The sequence below is a fragment of the Meles meles genome, chromosome 18 (assembly GCF_922984935.1).
Source record: "Meles meles chromosome 18, mMelMel3.1 paternal haplotype, whole genome shotgun sequence".
Classification (NCBI taxonomy): Eukaryota; Metazoa; Chordata; class Mammalia; order Carnivora; family Mustelidae; genus Meles; species Meles meles.
Genome location: NC_060083.1, coordinates 29,132,103 through 29,150,451, shown reverse-complemented (window position 1 = coordinate 29,150,451; position 18,349 = coordinate 29,132,103). Strand labels below are relative to the sequence as shown.

Sequence of the window (18,349 nt, the reverse complement as noted above, 5' to 3'; positions counted from 1 at the left end):
ATGTCTTGGAGTAAGACAGATGGTCCCTGACACTGCACAGGCTTCCAGGGATATATATTTCCAAAAATAAGAAGGCAGATGTGAAATATGGTAAGCACACGTTTTATCCCCTCAAGGTTTGAACTGAGGCTTCCATCTCAATTTGAATATTTAAATATAGGATCCTAGGCAATCCTTAGAAATCTCTGTGCTAGAAATACAAATGTTTATGCTTATTTTGCCTTTATGCCAAATATCTAGGACATGGAATAAATAAATGCTGATCTAACCGAGGTAGGTACATAATTTTATTAGATACATTATCAGGTATGTTGGAAGTCACAGAATTTACACGTCTATAAATGAGTCAGCTCTGTGTTGTATTTCTACATAATCCATGTCAAATATTCCTTGTTAATTTTTTTTTTAAATGCTAGCAAAGGCATGGCATAGAAGCAAAGTTAGAGTTAAGCTGAAATTTCCAGAACAAAAAGAGACCTGGAATACGAAAAGCCTATTTGCTCATCAGTCTAGTGACCTTAATATGGCAATCAAAATTCTCAGTAAATACAATGAAATTTAATGGAAATAATGCAAATTATCTGACTGCAGAATGAGAATTGGTCATAGTAAAAAAGTTTTAATAAAAATGAAATAAATATAGCCTTTAAAATCTAATGAGATGAAATCTAATGACATGAAATGCATGGGATTTGGTTCAAATCTCAGCATATATCAAAAACAAAAATTAAGGGAATATATTATATTCTCATGAAACAAATATTACTTTTCATAAGGCAAAATACATGTATTTCCATGAAAATGATCTAATTTAGGATAATAAAACCACAAACTGTATTCTCAAAATTCTATAACCAAACGATGGGGTGACTTAGAGTGAAAGAATTATAAGGAAAGTCCCCTATAGCAATTTCTGGATACAATCAACAAATCCTTCAGAAAGTGGCTAAAGGGTACGAAGTCTTATAATCTAGCAATAGCCAACTATAAGTTACAAATACTATCATCAAAGTGTTTATAGGTCACTATGATCTGTGTTAATAGGAAGCGAGAGAAAGAATAGAATAGAATAGAATAGAATAGAATAGAATAGAATAGAATAGAATAGAAAGAATAGGGAGGAATGGGGAAAAAAGAATTATAGGTGAAGGGGGAAAGAGTAGGTGGGGTAATTTGTGGTGCACTAAAGGCTCTGGCATGAATAGAGAACTTATTAAAGACAACAACTACAATTTAAAAACCTAACAGTGAATTTTAAAATCTCTTCTTTTGATACCTATACTATGGTTTCAGAAGAGGATATCCTTGTCTTTAGAATTTATATATTGAAATTTGTAGGAATAAGGGTTACTAAGTCTACAAATTACTTTGAAACAATTTAAGAAAAATATGGGGAGGGGGTTGTGTGTCTGTACACAAGTGGGCAGAATGAACAAATGTGAATGATAAGGCAAAAAGGATAGACTGTTAACATTTGGGAAATCTGAGTATATAGGAATTCCTTTTACTTGTCTTGTAACTTTTTTTGTAAACCTCAATCTATGTGAAGATTTTAAAAATTACAAACCAAGTATTCATTATGGGACAAATATTATTCTCTTTAAACACTTCAGCATAGGACATGCTAAAAAGAATTCAAAAACTCAGCAAAAACAAAAAGATCTGAGAATTGAGATAAATGGCCAAGAGAACAATGTGGTATTTTGAACTAATATTAATTTCAAAATATGTAACTCAAATTGATATAATTGATTTCATTAATAAGTAATTACTAACTTGTCTATAAGGGGGCATAATATACATACTCTAGAAATGTCATATTCTTTTTAAAAAGACAAGGAAACTCAAAATTTATCTAAGTTCATAAAGTATGAAGCAGAAGGAGACACCAGATGATTACTAGTTTCTGCCCATCTAAGGCCAGAGAGAACAGCAAGGGACAGTGTGAAAGACTAGGTGAGAGACTACGTTTTCACAGTGGAAAATTTCAAATATATACAAAAGTAGACTTAGTTTCCACTCCTCCCCACAAATATATTGAATTAAATTCTAACATCATAGGATTTCATAAATAGAACTTCAATCACTATCTTAGATAGATATCTATATACATGGAAAAGCTTATTTGAATAAGCTTTTATATATATATATATATATGGAAAAGCTTATTTGATTAAGCTTATATATATATGGAAAAGCTTATTTGTAAAAGAAAGCTAATTCTTTGCATTATAAAAACAGCATAGCTCTTAAGTTTTAAAAACAACAAACACCAGAAACAAAGCTAGAATTAAATTCAAGAAGAACAATTTTGAGTGTTCTCTGACATAGATTCAGGAAACACACATAAAAACTCATAAGTAAAAAAAAAAAAAAAGCAACAACTCATAAGTACTTTGCAGGAATTGTACAATGCTCAGTTGATTCAAGAAGGTAAAATTACATACTGAATTCTATGAGTAAAAAAAGTATTATGATTCAAGATTTATCCAATTTTTATTTGATTTTGCATCCCAAAGAGTAACATCATACAAGGAAAAAATGAGCTAATTGTTAAATATAAGTTCATAATGTCTTTCTTACTCATGGCTACGCTTACTTATTTTAAAATAAAGAAACTAAGAGGAAAGGAAAGTCAAAATTCTACTTAAATTACTTAACATAAAGAGTTAAAAAGCTGAAACCAATTTAAAAAGAAAGGAATACAGGCCAAATGATCTATATCATAACATGTCCGATTTGGGGCCTAGGTTTGCTCTATTTTTCCTTCCACCCAACTCTTAACATGCGACAAACTCAATTTTATTCCTGCATTCAGCAGTAAGATCATATTTGTATACAAATACCGCTCCACTACATAAAGGGTCCATTTCTGTGCCATGGTGAAATCTGGAGCTCCAAAGCCTTATTCCTGAGAATGAGTATTTCTCCTCACAAAAGTGACTTCTACAAACACTTTACCACCCAGCACAAAAATCTTAAGACCTTTTCATATAACAGTCAAGTAATTTACTCTATTCCTTTTGTTGGAAAGACCCTGAAGACTATTTGAAGCCAGGATTGGGTTTTCTCTGGACTACGTGAATACAAAATTTAAAACAGTTGTTCATTTCAAATTAGGTTAAACCTCAGGATTGCTTATTGATGATATAGGGAATTTGCCTATAGACATATATATTTTCTGGTACAAAATGGAATTTCAGAGTCATCACACAATTGACCATCTAATGATATCTTAGATATCACACTTTACTTTCAGGAACCCAAAGAAGTGATAATTTTATATTCATAGCCAATAGCAATTAAAATTTTTAAACACCTAAGATAAGCACAGACACATCAAGCGAGTCATTAAATATCTTTGAGGATGTTAATGACCAATCATGAGTAAAGCCCAAATCTTAGGACTCTGGCTTTTGAAAACTACCCATAACATCATATCGAACTGACACTATGACAGATTATTATATGTAAACTATACCATAATACAGGTGGTTTCTTACATATTAGAAACACAGTTGTCATCTGAAGTTCTTTCCTTAGTGTTTGGACCAGTTAAAATTTGGGAGTCATTATAAATCCAGATCATAATGGATTTTGTCCACAAAAGCAAGAAACTGACACTACTTCCAGACAAAACCAAGAGGCAGCAAGTGTAAGCCTGAGGAGATGGGTCTGGTTTTTATTAGCCAATACTAGTTTTCACAACTTGTCACTACTTTGTTTTTGCTACAGATATATATGTACATGGTTGTATTCAGGTATGTTTGTGCATGCTCTATACTTTGTACTTAATCCGCTGCCATTAAAGTTTCGTGTGGCTGGAAATAAAGAGCGTAATTAAACCACCTAAAGGAAATGTCCATTTTATTTTTATGTATCCAATCCTCTGAAACAGCTCTTTTAAAAAGTATCAAGCCTAAGGTCTTACCCTGTTCGTTTGGTGATGGTCCCCAATGTCATTGGCTGCTTGATTTGTGCAAGAGGCATCAGTACCATCAAGCTGGGGAGAGGAGAGAGTCGGGGGTTGCCAGGATTGTTGTTGGCAAAGTTATTGTAGGAGTCTTGGCTGTTTAGTTTCCCTATAGAAAGAAAAACAAAGAAAAGCATCACCAAGGGACATCTTCTCTGATGGGGTTTGCACTCACCCCACTAATCATTTAAGAAAATTATCAAAGGCAGAACTGATTCCAAAAGAATCATGGTTATATGGATAGGAAAAAATAGATAAATAAAGGATACTAGTAACACCAAGTATGGCTTATTATAAACAGAGACTTTGGTCTTTGTGGGGAGAGGAATGGAAGATACCGAATTGGATAGATGTTAAATGGTTATACAAATAATCAGTATAAAATTTAATTATAATTTTTTGGTGTTATGAAGAAATATAGGATCGCAAAAGAAAACACAACAGGAAGATGTAAAAGTAATCTAAAGAAGGCATGGAGCATTTCTCTGAACAGGTTTGAGAATACATGGGTATAATACTCCAGCCACAGCAGCCTGTGAAGCCTGGGAGGGTGAAAGAAATGTGAGTCATAAGATGAGTATCCAAAGGCAGTATGGATGAGACTAACAAAAGTCATGGGCAAAAACATCACCTTCTTCTCAATATCTACCACACCACACCATAAAATTTTAAAACATCAAATCAACACTTCCCTTTATTTTATGCTGGGCATTAATATAAAAAATAAAAAGAGTCATGATGGCTCACTAATAACCAGGAAAAACAAACTCATCTGTGAAATAAAATCTGATCCACAAAGGGAGTAATTGCTCTCAGCTCACCAGGAAGCTAAACTTCTCCTATGTAGTTATCTTTTCTCCCTCTCCATGGTTTTGTATTTTCCAGACTGTCCTATAAATGAAATCACAGAGCTTATTGGGTCCACTTTCTTTCACTTGCCAATAAGCATCTGAGATTCATCTACTTTATATTTTCCTGAAAGTATCAAGAGATCTTTCCTTTTTATTCTTTTTTTTTTGTCAATTCTTTTTTTTTCCCTTTTTATTAATTTTTTCAGCGTAACAGTATTCATTCTTTTTGCACAACACCCAGTGCTCCATGCAAAACGTGCCCTCCCCATCACCCACCACCTGTTCCCCCAACCTCCCACCCCTGACCCTTCAAAACCCTCAGGTTGTTTTTCAGAGTCCATAGTCTCTTATGGTTCGCCTCCCCTCCCCAATGTCCATAGCCCGCTCCCCCTCTCCCAATCCCACCTCCCCCCAGCAACCCCCAGTTTGTTTTGTGAGATTAAGAGTCATTTATGGTTTGTCTCCCTCCCAATCCCATCTTGTTTCATTTATTCTTGCATATGATCCTATTATATGGAACTAGTTCATTTGTTTATCTTGTCACTGGTAAAAGGGCATCTGTTTCCAGCTTTTGGCTATTACAAATAAAAGTACTGTAAACATTTATGTACGGGTTTTGTATGAATACAAATTTCCTTTTTGGATAAATCATCTGGAAATGGAATTGCTGGTCATAGTAAATGAATGTTTGCATAGGTATCATAATTGAGACCGCATTCTCACCAGTGAAGTATGGTATTTCCAGATCTTTCATATCCTCACCATCATTTGGTATTGTTACTCTTTTTATTTTCACTATTCTGGTTTTTATTTGGATTTCTCTAATGCACAATAATGTTTAGCACTTTTTTTGTTCATGCATTTATTTTCATCCATATTTCTTTTCTGATAAAGTGCTCAAATCTTTTGCCCATTTTAAGAACTGTATTAATATTTTTTGTTGAGCTATAATTCATATATTGCAAAAGTCACTGTTCTTTTTTTTTTTTAAAGATTTTATTTATTTATTTGACAGAGATCACAAGTAGGCAGAGAAGCAGGCAGAGAGAGAGGAGGAAGCAGGCTCCCCGCTGAGCGGAGAGCCCGATGTGGAGCTCGATCCCAGGACCCTGGGATCATGACCTGAGCCGAAGGCAGAGGCTTTAACCCACTGAGCCACCCAGGCACCCTGCGAAAGTCACTGTTCTAAAGAATATAATTCTATGTTTAGGATATAGAGTAGCACAACCATGACCACTACCAAATTTCAGAACATTTTTATCACCCAAAAAGAAAGCCCATACCCATTAGCAATTCCTCCTCCTTTAGTCCACCCCTCAGCCTTTGACAACCAGAATCTCCTTTCTGTTTCTATGGATTTGCCTATTCTGGATACTTCAGAAATGGAATCATACAATGCGGCCTTTTGTGATTGCTTCTTTAATTCAGTATCTTTTCAAGGTTCATCCATATTGTGCCATATATCAGTTCATTCTTTTTTTTTTTTAAAGATTTTATTTATTTATTTGACAGAGAGAGATCACAAGTAGGCAGAGAGGCAGGCAGAGAGAGTGAGAGGGAAGCAGGCTCCCTGCCGAGCAGAGAGCCCGATGCGGGACTCGATCCCAGGACCCTGAGATCATGACCTGAGCTGAAGGCAGCGGCTTAAACCACTGAGCCACCCAGGCACCCCAGTTCATTCTTTTTTTTATAACCAAATAGCATTTCATTGCATGGATATACCACATTTTATTTATCCATTTATCAGTTGATGAATGAGTTGTTTCCACTTTTAGGCTATTATGATTAATGTGTCTATGAACATAATAAAGTGCACAGGTTTTTTATGGAGACATGTGTTTTCGGTTTTCTTGGGTTTGTATACCTAGGAATGGAATTGTTAGGTCCATATTTAACATTGTGAGGAACTGCCAATCTGTCGCTGCACCAATGTATGAGGTCTCCAGCTTCTCCACATCTTCAACAGTACTTGCTATTGTCTCTTTTATTTTAGCCATCCTAGTAGGTACGAAGTGGTATCTCATTGTAGTTTTGATTTGCACTTCCTTAACTACTAAGGATGTTAAGCATCTTTCTCATGTGCATTTTGGTAATTTGTAGATCTTCCTTGGAGAAATGTCAATCCAAAACATTTGCCCATTTAAAAATTGGATCGTCTTTTCATTGTTCAATGATAAGCGTTCATCATCTTCTCTGGATACAAGTTCCTTGTCAAATATATGATTTACAAATATTTTTCTCCCATTCCACGTGTTATCTTCTCACTTTCTTCATGGTCTGCTTTGAAGCATAAAAGTTTTTAATTTTCACTGAGTCTACTGTATCTATTTATTCTTTAGTTGCTTTTGCTTTTGTTCTCAGATCTAAGAACTCATTGTCAAATGCAGGGACACAAAGATTTATGCCTATGTTTTGTTCTAAGAGTTTTTTATTCTTATCTCTGACATTTAGGTCTCTGATCCATTTTGAATTAATTGTTATAAATGGTGTGAGGCAGGAGTGCCTGGGTGGCTCAGACGTTATGTGTCTGCCTTTGGCTCGGGTAATGATACCAGGATTCCGGGACTGAAACTCGCATTGGGTTCCCTGCTCAGCAGAAAGCCTGCTTCTCCCTCTCCTACTCCCCCTGCTTGTGTTGCCTCTCTCGCTGCTTATCTCCCTGTCAAATAAATAAATTAAATCTTTAAAAAATAATAATAAATGGTGTGAGGTAGGGGTTCACTGTCATTTTTTTTTGAATGTTGGATATCCACTTGTTCCAGCACCATCTGTTGAAAAGACTATCCCTTCCCACCTCAAGGGATTGTCCTGGCACCCTTGATAAAAATCAAATGGCTACAAATATAAGGAATTATTTATAGATTTTACTCTCACATTTTAAAAGTTCTTTATATATTCTGGACGTAAGCCTTTTGGAAGATATACAATTTTCAAATATTTTCTATCACCCTGTAACTTGTCTTCTCATTCTTTTATAGATCTTCAATAAGCAAAAGATTTTTTTCCCGATAAAGTCCACTCATGAATTTGTTTCATATATGCGGTGTTGAACTGATAAACTATCTGCCTAACCCCAGATCAAAAAATTCAATCGAAAAATTTTTAAGCTTTATTTTTAAATTTATATATATATATTTATATACGTATTTATATTTATGTGATTTATATATGATACAGTTAATTTCCTGAAGGTATGAGATACGATTTTTTATGTATCAATGAAATGAAATGAAGCAAATGAAAGCTAATAAAACAACAATCTCCAAAGCTTAAGTGAATGAATTTTATCACAACTTTACAAGTAGGGGCTTAGGATACTTTTTCTATTTTTTTTTTAATCAGTGCCCTCAAAATATAACTGATAATGTCTATTATTTCAGTATTATGATACCTGAAAGCCTGAGGCAAGGCAGGATCTATAATCTCTGTAATTCTTTCTATTTAACTGATATGTTGGCCAAATGACAATTTTTGAGCTAAATTTTGTTGAGCAGAAGTGTTAGACCAATTTTTCTTAACACAAATAGAAACCACATACAATCACTGAAAAAAAAAGAGAGAGAGAGAGAGACCAGCATATCAAAACAGAATATACTATATTCTGGAATAGAAGCACCCACTTGGGCATTTGGTATTTCTGTATTATTTGGTGTCACCACCTTGTGGCCTATAGCTACAAAATTCAAGTAAGTTACAAATTTCACAGAGAGTAGGGTATGAAATGTAAAGGCAGAAATTGTTATTACATTGTCAAAGTCCTCTTCAGATAAAAGCCACACAGAATTAGAAATTTTAGGTGATTTTGCTTGTTTTTCTGAATTTCCATGTTTTGAATCTTGGGAATTAGATTTCTAAATAACTTATAACTTCTAAAATAAACATTACACAAAGATCTGCCCAAATACAGACAGACTACTACAGACAGTACTTCAATTTTAAAAAACTCTGAGAACCCCTGTTCAGTCACCTTTTCCAAGGAAGAATAATGATAGTGAAGCATCTTTGTAACAGTAAATAATGGTTTTTCAGAGGGACTAAAGATAGGAAAAGAATAGGGAAAATTCATATTAAATTTCTTTTCTGTTTAGAGATAGCCAGTGGTTTGATGCCCTTCTTCAAGGGGTCATTAAATCCAACAAAACTTGCTGCTTCCACCTATAACTTGTCATTCTCTGCAAAAATGCCAGCTAGGATTTTGATTGGGATTCCAATGAGTCTGCAGATACCTAAGGAACTACTGCCATCTTAACAGTATTATGTCTTCCAAGCCAAGAACTTGAGATGCCTTTTCATTGATGTAGGTATTCTTTCATTTCTTTGCACATTAGTTTGTGGATTTCTGGGTACAAGTTTTATACATCTTTGGTTAAATTTATTCCTATTTTTTTGTGACTTGTAAAAAGAGTTTTCTTAATTGTACTTTTCAGATTATTTATTGCCAATGTAGAGAAATACGATTAATTTTTGTAGATTGATCTTGTATATCCTATAACTTTGCTGAACTTGCTTATCTCGGGTTTTTTGTGGATTCCTTATGATTTTCTATGTACATTATCATGTCATCCCCAAAGAAGAAAGTTTTGCTTCTTCCTTTCCAATCCAGATGATTTCCATTTTTTTTTACTGCCTAAAAGCCCTAGTTACAACTGCCAGTAAAATTTTGAATAGAAGTGGCAAGAGTGATTCACTTTGAGTTAATTTTTGTATATGGACTGAGGTATGAGTTGAGGTTCATTGCTTTGAAATTGGACATCCACTTGTTTCATCACCATTAAAAAGATGGTTCTTTCTCTATTGAATTGCCTTTTCAACTTTGTCAAAAATCAACTGAACATATCTGCATGGATCTAATTCTAGATTTTGTTCCATTGATCATGTGTCGATTCTTTCACCAATACCACATTTTCTTTATAACTGTAAATCTAGAGTGATTCTTAATAATTCACTTACACAGAAACTTTACAGAAAAATTTCCACACTCTCCATGTTATAATAATGACTCCCGTGTTTATAATTCCACAACTCTTCCATACAAAAAACATCTGATTGACCCAATGTTATTTTCAAATCATTATTCTTGACTTCTTATAAGAGTCACCTGTCCTGGTTCTGTGGTTAACAATAAATATGGTATTTTATAAATAACAGCAACAGTAAACACACTATTTTTTACTAATTTGAATTAAGGAGACAAATTTATATATACATTAAAAGAAAAACAATACCTGCCAAAAGATCCTGATGAATATCTTATTTCTAAATGACATCCTAAAAGACATTAACTTTTTTTCTCTTTTTTAACTTTTTATTTATATTCCTGTTAGTTAACATATAGTGTAATATTAGTTTCAGGTGTACAATATAATGATTCAGTATTTCCACACATTACCCAGTGCTCATCACAAGTGCCCTCCTTAAAACCCACCATCTATTTAAACATCCCTTCACACCCTCTCTCTGGGGGGGTATAGCTCAGTGGTAGAGCATTTGACTGCACACCCTCTCTCTGGTAACCATTAGTTTATCCCTACAGTTAAAAGTCTGTTTCTTAATTTGCCTCTTTCTCTTTTTTCTTTTCCTTTTGCTCATGTGTTTTATTTCTTAAATTCCACATATGAATTAAATCATATATTTGCCTTTCTCTGACTTATTTTGTTTAGCAAAATATTCTCTTGCACCATGCATGTGGTGCAAAGACAAGAGTGCATTCTTTTTTATGGCTGATTAATATTCCATTGTATATATATCACATCTTTTATTATTATTTTATTATGTTCAGTTAGCCAGCATATAGTACCATCATTAGTTTCTGATGTAGTATTCAACGATTCATCTTCTTTATGCATTTATCAATTGATGGACACTTAGGCTGTCTCCATAATTTGGCTATTATAGATAATGCTGCTATAAACATAAGAGTGCATGTATCCCTTTGAATTGCATTTTTGTATTCTTTGGGTAAATACCTACTAGTACTATTACTGGACAGTAGGGTGGTTCTATTTTTAGCTTTTTGAGAAACCTCCATACTGTATTCCAGAGTGGCTGCATCAATTTGCATTCCCACCAAGAGTGCAAGAGGATTCCCCTTTTTTCCACATCCTCAACAATATGTGTTGTCTCCTGTGGTATTGATTTTAGCCATTCTAACAAGTGTGATGTGATATCTCATTGTAGTTCTGATGTGTATTTCCCTGATGATAAGTGATACTGACCATCTTTTCATGTGTCTGTTGTCCTACTTATTGTTTGGAAAAATATCTACTCATGTCTTCTGACCCTTTTTAAATTGGATTATTTGGTTTTTGGGTGCTGAGTTTCATAAGTCCTTTATAAATTTTGGATACTAACCCTTTATCATATTGTCATTTGCAAATATCTTCTCCCATTCCAGATGTTGCCTTTTAGTTTTGCTGTTTCCTCGGCTGTGCAGAAGCTTTTTATTTTGATGTAGTTCTAATAGTTCATTTCTGCTTTTGTTTCCCTCACCTCAGGAGACATATCTAGAAAGAAGCTGCTACAGCTGATGTCAAAGAAGTTACTCCCCGTGTCTCTGAAAGACATTCACATTTAAAACATCACTGGGGTTTGCTGGGGGGAGGTGGGACTGGGAGAGGGGGAGAGGGCTATGGACATTAGGGAGGGGAGGCGAACCATAAGAGACTATGGACTCTGAAAAACAACCTGAGGGTTTTGAAGGGTCAGGGGTGGGAGGTTGGGGGAACAGGTGGTGGGTAATAGGGAGGGCACGTTTTGCATGGAGCACTGGGTGTTGTGCAAAAACAATGAATACTGTAACGCTGAAAAAAATAAATAAAATGAGAGTCCATAGTCTCTTATGGTTCGCCTCCCCTCCCCAATGTCCATAGCGGCGAACCATAAGAGACTATGGACTCTGAAAAACAACCTGAGGGTTTTGAAGGGTCAGGGGTGGGAGGTTGGGGGAACAGGTGGTGGGTGATGGGGAGGGCACATTTTGCATGGAGCACTGGGTGTTGTGCAAAAAGAATGAATACTGTTACGCTGAAAAAATTAATAAAAAGGGAAAAAAATAAATAAATAAATAAAATGAAAAAAAAATCATGGATTCAGCACAGAGGGAGAACTACCAAACTGTAGCTAATGGTAGCTTCAGAGGTAGTAGAAAGTTTTAAAAATTATTACAAGATGAAGGTATCTTCAGAGTTAGCATAATGGCTTAACCAAATGTGACTTGTTTGTGGGAACACAAATCTAAGGGATAATCAAGTTAAACACTTGATATCTCTTCAGCAAAATAAGTAAGAAATGCACACAAGTACTTATGTCTTTCTTTCCCCAATTTCCAAATCAGAATTCACATTAAAGTTAACTGAAGTAACCCACACCTACTGTAGGGATAATAAAAGGGAACATTCATAATGTACATAAGATGCTTTAAGCCATTTAATAAATTACCCAATAATATCTACCCTCACACAACACAGGACCTTATAGGTAATATGAAAAGTGGAATCCCACAGAGGAATAACAGAAAAACATTTTTATAGTTAAATCATTCAAAGTGATTTATTATGACACTCTTTAAACCACTGTAGATATAAATAGATCCAGGATTCACCATTAGACAACTACAGTAATACTAATTTGATTCTGAAATCAGATTGCAGCACTAAAATGTCACAAGTTAGTGAAATTCAAGGACTGTTTATAAAACACACATTTCACAACTAGTAGCCAAATACTTATTGAATAACGTAGCCCAAGATTACCTGCTGGGAAGACTGCATTTCTTGTTAGCACGAAGCTTACAGTCTAATGTGCATGAAACAGGAATAATTTAAATGCTAACTGCCTAGTACTAAAGGTTAAGTGCAAATGGGATCAACTATTTGGAGAAGAGATCATAGAGCAGATGGGACATAACCTAGGCTTTGGAAGATACACAAAATATGGATATGAGCAGAAGAGAAGAAATATTCTGAGCATGAAGGATAACATAAATAGCAGAGAGTGTATAAGGCGATGCCACATTTGTGAAACAATAATAAGGAATCTCTAACTAGAGGAGACGATTATAACGGAAAGCAGTAAGAAGATAAAATGATTTCAGTTTTAAAAAAACTTTTTAACTGAGCCAGAGGAGCAGGAACTTAGGTAAATTCTTTCGCAAGGGAACAATATAGATTCTGAAATCACTGAACTTTATGGATAGGATGAATGGTCTAGAAAAATGAAGCCATTCACTGAGAAGCTCCAAATCTTGTAATTTAGTAAGCCATCATTCAAAACCCTTCACTGGCCCACCAGGATGAAGGGCAACCTCCAAAGAACATACAAGGTGCTTCACACCTTTTCCTTTCAGACCCCTACTGTACTGTCAAGCAACACCCAAGTTTGCAGGCATTTACTCTTGGTGTCTGTGTTTATGAAGGAGCCTCTGACACCCAGCCCATCTGCAAGAGTAGAGTTAGTTGGGTAGATTTATGTACACAGAGAGGTATCATATGTCTCCCATTTTATAGGACGCGGCAAGCAATTTATAAAAATAGCTTTAATGAAAGAATAAATGGATTAACAAAACTCTCAAAGGCGACAAGGTTCAGGAAGGTGAATTCAGAGAGAGCTACTAACTCTGGTAATCTTTAGTAGGCGCATTTCAGCCAAGAGGTGGGAAAGTCAGATGAAAAGGGATAAGTAAAGGAAACGCTGATAGGAGATAACCAAGGGAATGGATACAGAACACAGATTTAAGAACTTTGGGGGCCGAAATGAAGACATTCTTTTGATGTCTGTATACATCAAAATGAGATACTGTACCAAACAAAGGTTTCATCAACATTCATTTTTTCAATTGACATTTTTTGAGCCTTATCAGTATGAGGCCCTCTTCTAGTCCTGGATGAGTAAGTCAAAGGGCCTCCTAAAGAGTTCATAACATAATGAGACAGAATGTACATAAGCAAAATAATTATGATGGGAAAAAAGATGTAACAAAGACAGTTGCAAATGTCTCAGGAACAACAAAAAAAGAGACCTTTTCATAGCAGTTTTAAAGGGACAACTTAGAGATAGGTATACAAAGTTTAAGCACAGAAGAAGAAACCTGCATCTTCACACTGTTAGTTTTCAAGTAGAAAATAAAGGATAAGATGAAAGATGTGTGAACAATTACATCAGCAGTTATTAAAATAAGAAAACCGGACTGGACAAGAAATGTCATTAGCTGACACATAATGATCTACATGTAAAAAATACACAATAAAAGACACCAAATTTAAAAATGAAAGTTCATATGCAATAAATTACATTCAAAAATTATAATGACCCTAGGGGCACCTGGGTGGCCCAGTCAGTTAAGCATCTGCCTTCAGCTCAGGTGATGCTCTCAAGGTACTGGGATCAAGTCCTGCCTGCTCAACAGGGAGCTTGCTCCCCGCTTCCCTGCTCCCCTTGCTTGTATGTGAGCTCCTTCTCTCTAATAAATAAAAAAAAAATCCTTAAAAAAAAATTATAGTGATCCTCTCCTCCCCTTTTCAAGTGTTCAAAGTCTTTGGTTAAAAATAATTTTTCACAACAAGATGGGATCAGGAGGGAGACAAACCATAAGAGATTCTTAATGTCACAAAACAAACTGAGGGTTGCTGGGGTGTGGGGGGGATAGGGACAGGGTGGCTAGGTTATGGACATTGGGGAGGGTATGTGCTATGGTGAGTGCCATGAAATGTGTAAGTCTGGTGATTCACAGACCTGTAGCCCTGGGGCAAATAATACATTATATGTTAATAAAAAAAATTTTTTTTAATTTCACTATCCCTTGTATTATTCATTTTCTTTGAAAAAGCAGTTAGAACTAACAAACCTCGAGGATTTATCCTACAGGAAAACTGGAGACTCTTCCAGACTAGGGGCAGTGTCTTACTGATTGTTGACAGCTCAGAAGTTTATGAATGAATGAAAAAAGTTTACCAAATGAATGAAAGAAATATATTTTTTCCCATGTCCAGGAAGCACAGGAAAATAGAGCCCTATGCTCTATAGAAAAAAATAATTTTGGAGGGGACACAAAATACTTCAGAAGTAGCCATATGCTGGAATCCATGGCTTTAGCTATTCTGCTTAGTCTCATGTTGACTAAGCAGAAGCCTAGACTTGATAACTTTTGAACAGATCTTCAGACACTTTCTTACGGTTATATCAAGCCTAAATTTCCAAGCCAGGATTTTTCATTAGATCCAAAGCCTCTTAATATAATGAAGTTCAGCAGGAAGAGACTTGTAGTATCCCGAGTCTTGGTTGAGGATTAAGTCTGTCCCTCTATTTTATCCTTCAGTTTCCTTTTGGACACAGAGAGATAGTAGCACTTTTTCTTTGCTCCAGCTCTCATGCATATATATAGGATAGTAACAGCAAAATTAAAAATGTCCAAGATCAATGAAGAGTCACTACATAAATGCTAAATGTCATCTACACTAACCATTCTTTACTACACTTTTCTCTTAATTATATAAGTATAATGAAAATAGCAGAGGTTGTTTAATTGAAGTTTTAGTAGTGAGCTTCATAAAACCTTAAAATACATATAATATTTCCACACACCATTACACTTTTGAATTCCAGCTGGGACAAGACCTGTAAGTGACAAATGCCATGAGAATGGATATTCTCACAGTATTTCTGGCACATCCAAACAGAGGAAGTCCCAAAAATCTCATGAGAAAATAAGCCCTTCTAAGACTCTCATCCCAGTTTTTTGGGCTTACTCTATACAGATAAACTTCTATAAGCCTTAGGCTTTTGGGTCTTTATCCAAATCCACAAGAGCTTTGATCCTTTAGAGGTTTACCAGTCCCCAAGATAGACAGAGTTCTCTTGGGAGAAAAAAATCCCAAGTTCCAACAAAATGGTTTCTCAATAAATTAAAGCAGGAATTCTATGTGGGAATAGAAAATCATTTAAAAATCAGAATTGATAAAACATCCCTTGATGCTTGACACTATGATATTTTGTTCTTATTTTCAGTTGTTCATTTGTTTAATTATTATTGTTTTTATTGTTAGAATACAAAGCACTAAACCAGAACAGTTCACACTGGGGTTTAACCACTGACTTTCTGTGTTTACTTGAACAAGTTTGCATTTTTGAAAAAGGAGTCATGAAAACAACCTCATGTGCTCTTTTTTTTCTTCTTCTACCTTTTGCTAGAAGAATAGTTGCAGGTACCTTATACTAAGGAACTCTCCATCCCCATACTAACACATGGATAGTACCACTGTCTGCGCATCAAGATGACTTTGTATAACCTGTTTACTAGAAGTTTTGCTAACTTCAAAATGCCATCTTATCATTTAGGCATTGTCTCCAAGTATGTTTTCCCAGACATTCTACACTATAAAAACACAGAGGAAAAATGGATTAAGTTGAGGATAAAAGTAAAGAGACAAAATAACAATGGGCTTTGTTGCTGCACTAAAGGAACAGCTTGTCAGGTCAGCTTTGCAGAGAGTAATATTCCCAAACCAGTCATCATTAATGGACTCACTTCCACAGGAAAAAAAAAAAAAAAAAGACAGAGTCTGAAAACTCCGGACAAAAGAAATCCCTGCAGACAAAGTAAAAACAAATTAAAAGACCCATTATAAAACACAGATGCTACAAGGAAAATAAACTTTGCAAGATTTACTGGGCTTTGACAAACGTGAACATTTGTGGAAAAGACATCAGCAACAACTCCCAGGTAATGCGGCTGCAAAGCTAGACTCCTTTCTGTTTTATCTTTACCCTCTCTGCAGAAGCTGCCAGGTTGGTATTCTTAGCTTCTGAATGCAGTGATGTGAGAACATGTGAATGTGGCAAAGGGCCAGCTTCAAGAAGTTTCTGAAGGCAGCAAGATCCTGAAAGTGTTGGCCATTTAGATTATGCTAAATATTAAAGTTAATATCAGTGTATCTGTGAGTGCATACATTTCTTCTTAAAAACAATCAAGGAAGAAAAGACATAAATGTAATATATGCCTCCTCCCCCACTTTAAAAATTTTCCCTATCCTACCATACTGTGAACCAAGGCAAATAAAAGCAGTTAAAATCACATTAGGCAATCAAGGGATCAGAGCTATAGATCAGAAAGTACCTTAAAACAGTATCATATCAGTGACAAAGAGAAAACTTTTTAATATAGGTTTCTAGAAGCACAAACTACAGTCTGTTGCCAGTGGTGGTCAAAGGAGTCTTCCAGGAACAGGAGGTGTAAGAGACTAAGCCCTATAAAGGAATGAAGCGAACCAAGTAGAACGTTTGGAGGATAAAAGAGCATTGTCTTGTGTTATCATTAGAGATGCAGGGATAAATACAAAATGGCAAAGATACAGCTGTGAAAAAGCAAAAGGACATGAGGCTGTGTAGACGGTACCCTACAGGACAGCACTGTGATTAGAAGGCCTGCATTTTCTTACTTGTTAATCCTTTCATGGACACAGACCTTAGTAACTCCAGGTACTCCATTTTTCTGAAAGTTTACCATAAGAAACTTTCCTATAGGTTAGACTCCTACACTAGTATCAAATTCTTTTCTCATCACCTTTCCACACTCATCTACAAGATCCACGCTTGTTCTGGGACAGAAGCCTGCTTGTCAGTGTCCCTGACAGGGGACTAATATTTTCAACTATTATATATGTATTTTTAAGATTTTATTTATTTGACAGAGAAAGACACAGAGAGAAAGGGAACACAAGCAGGGGAGTGGTAGAGGGAGAAGCAGGCTTCCGGCTGAGCAGGGAGCCCAGTGTGGGGCTCGATCCCAGAACCCTGGGATCATGACCTGAGCCAAAGGCAGACGCTTAACAACTGAGCCACCGAGGTGCCCCACAACTACTACATTTTGTAGCTGGATTCATGAAGCCCACTGAAAGCCGATGTCCACGTAACAACCTGGAATCCCAAGAAGGCAATTCCATAGGAAGACCTCCATTCCTAAATATCCCATTATTACTGTTCTTGTTCCAACAATATCCCTGTTCTCAGACCTCAAATAGGTGTTCTATCCCCTATATATCTTTCCAAGATAAAAACCAGGTAATGAGTTCATAGGGGCCACGTGTGTGCGCGCTTGTGTGCACGCACATGCGTACACTTTTTTGCTTTCCACAGACGACCAAAACTTGTGGTCTGCTTTTAATATCCTGCTGTGGAACTGACAGGGATAAAAATCCAAAATATACTTGTGAGTTAACTAAGTTAACTCTGTAGTTGAAAAGCTCCCGACTTCTTGACTCTGTCAAAAAGAGCACAATGGTAGCTTGTTTTGAAACAATCACTGGAAATCTGGGCTCGGAAAAGTTAAAAACACTTCTTAGCTCTCAAAAGTTAAAAACACTGCTTTGGTCTTGGTTGCCATCTAATTTAACATTAAAGCTTTCTCAGCCAAACACTTGATAATTATTTAATCAGAAGCAAATAAAATCCTTTCAGAGTATATAAAAAGTATCCTGTGCAAATGAGAATTTCCTGAATGTGGGTTGTTTTGGTTGGGAGGGGAGTCTCTGTT

General features: G+C 35.6%; 1 protein-coding gene across 7 annotated transcripts in view; it reads right to left on the bottom strand.

Moving 5' to 3' along the window:
* The window catches only part of BCAS3 (BCAS3 microtubule associated cell migration factor), a 611,032-nt gene that overhangs the window by 323,597 nt on the left and 269,086 nt on the right, over positions 1–18,349 (bottom strand). For all 7 annotated transcript variants that reach the window (XM_045984131.1, XM_045984134.1, XM_045984132.1 and 4 more), the window contains one exon: positions 3,932–4,082. In XM_045984131.1, coding sequence (XP_045840087.1) covers positions 3,932–4,082 — 151 coding nt within the window. The remainder of the gene's footprint in view (positions 1–3,931; positions 4,083–18,349) is intronic.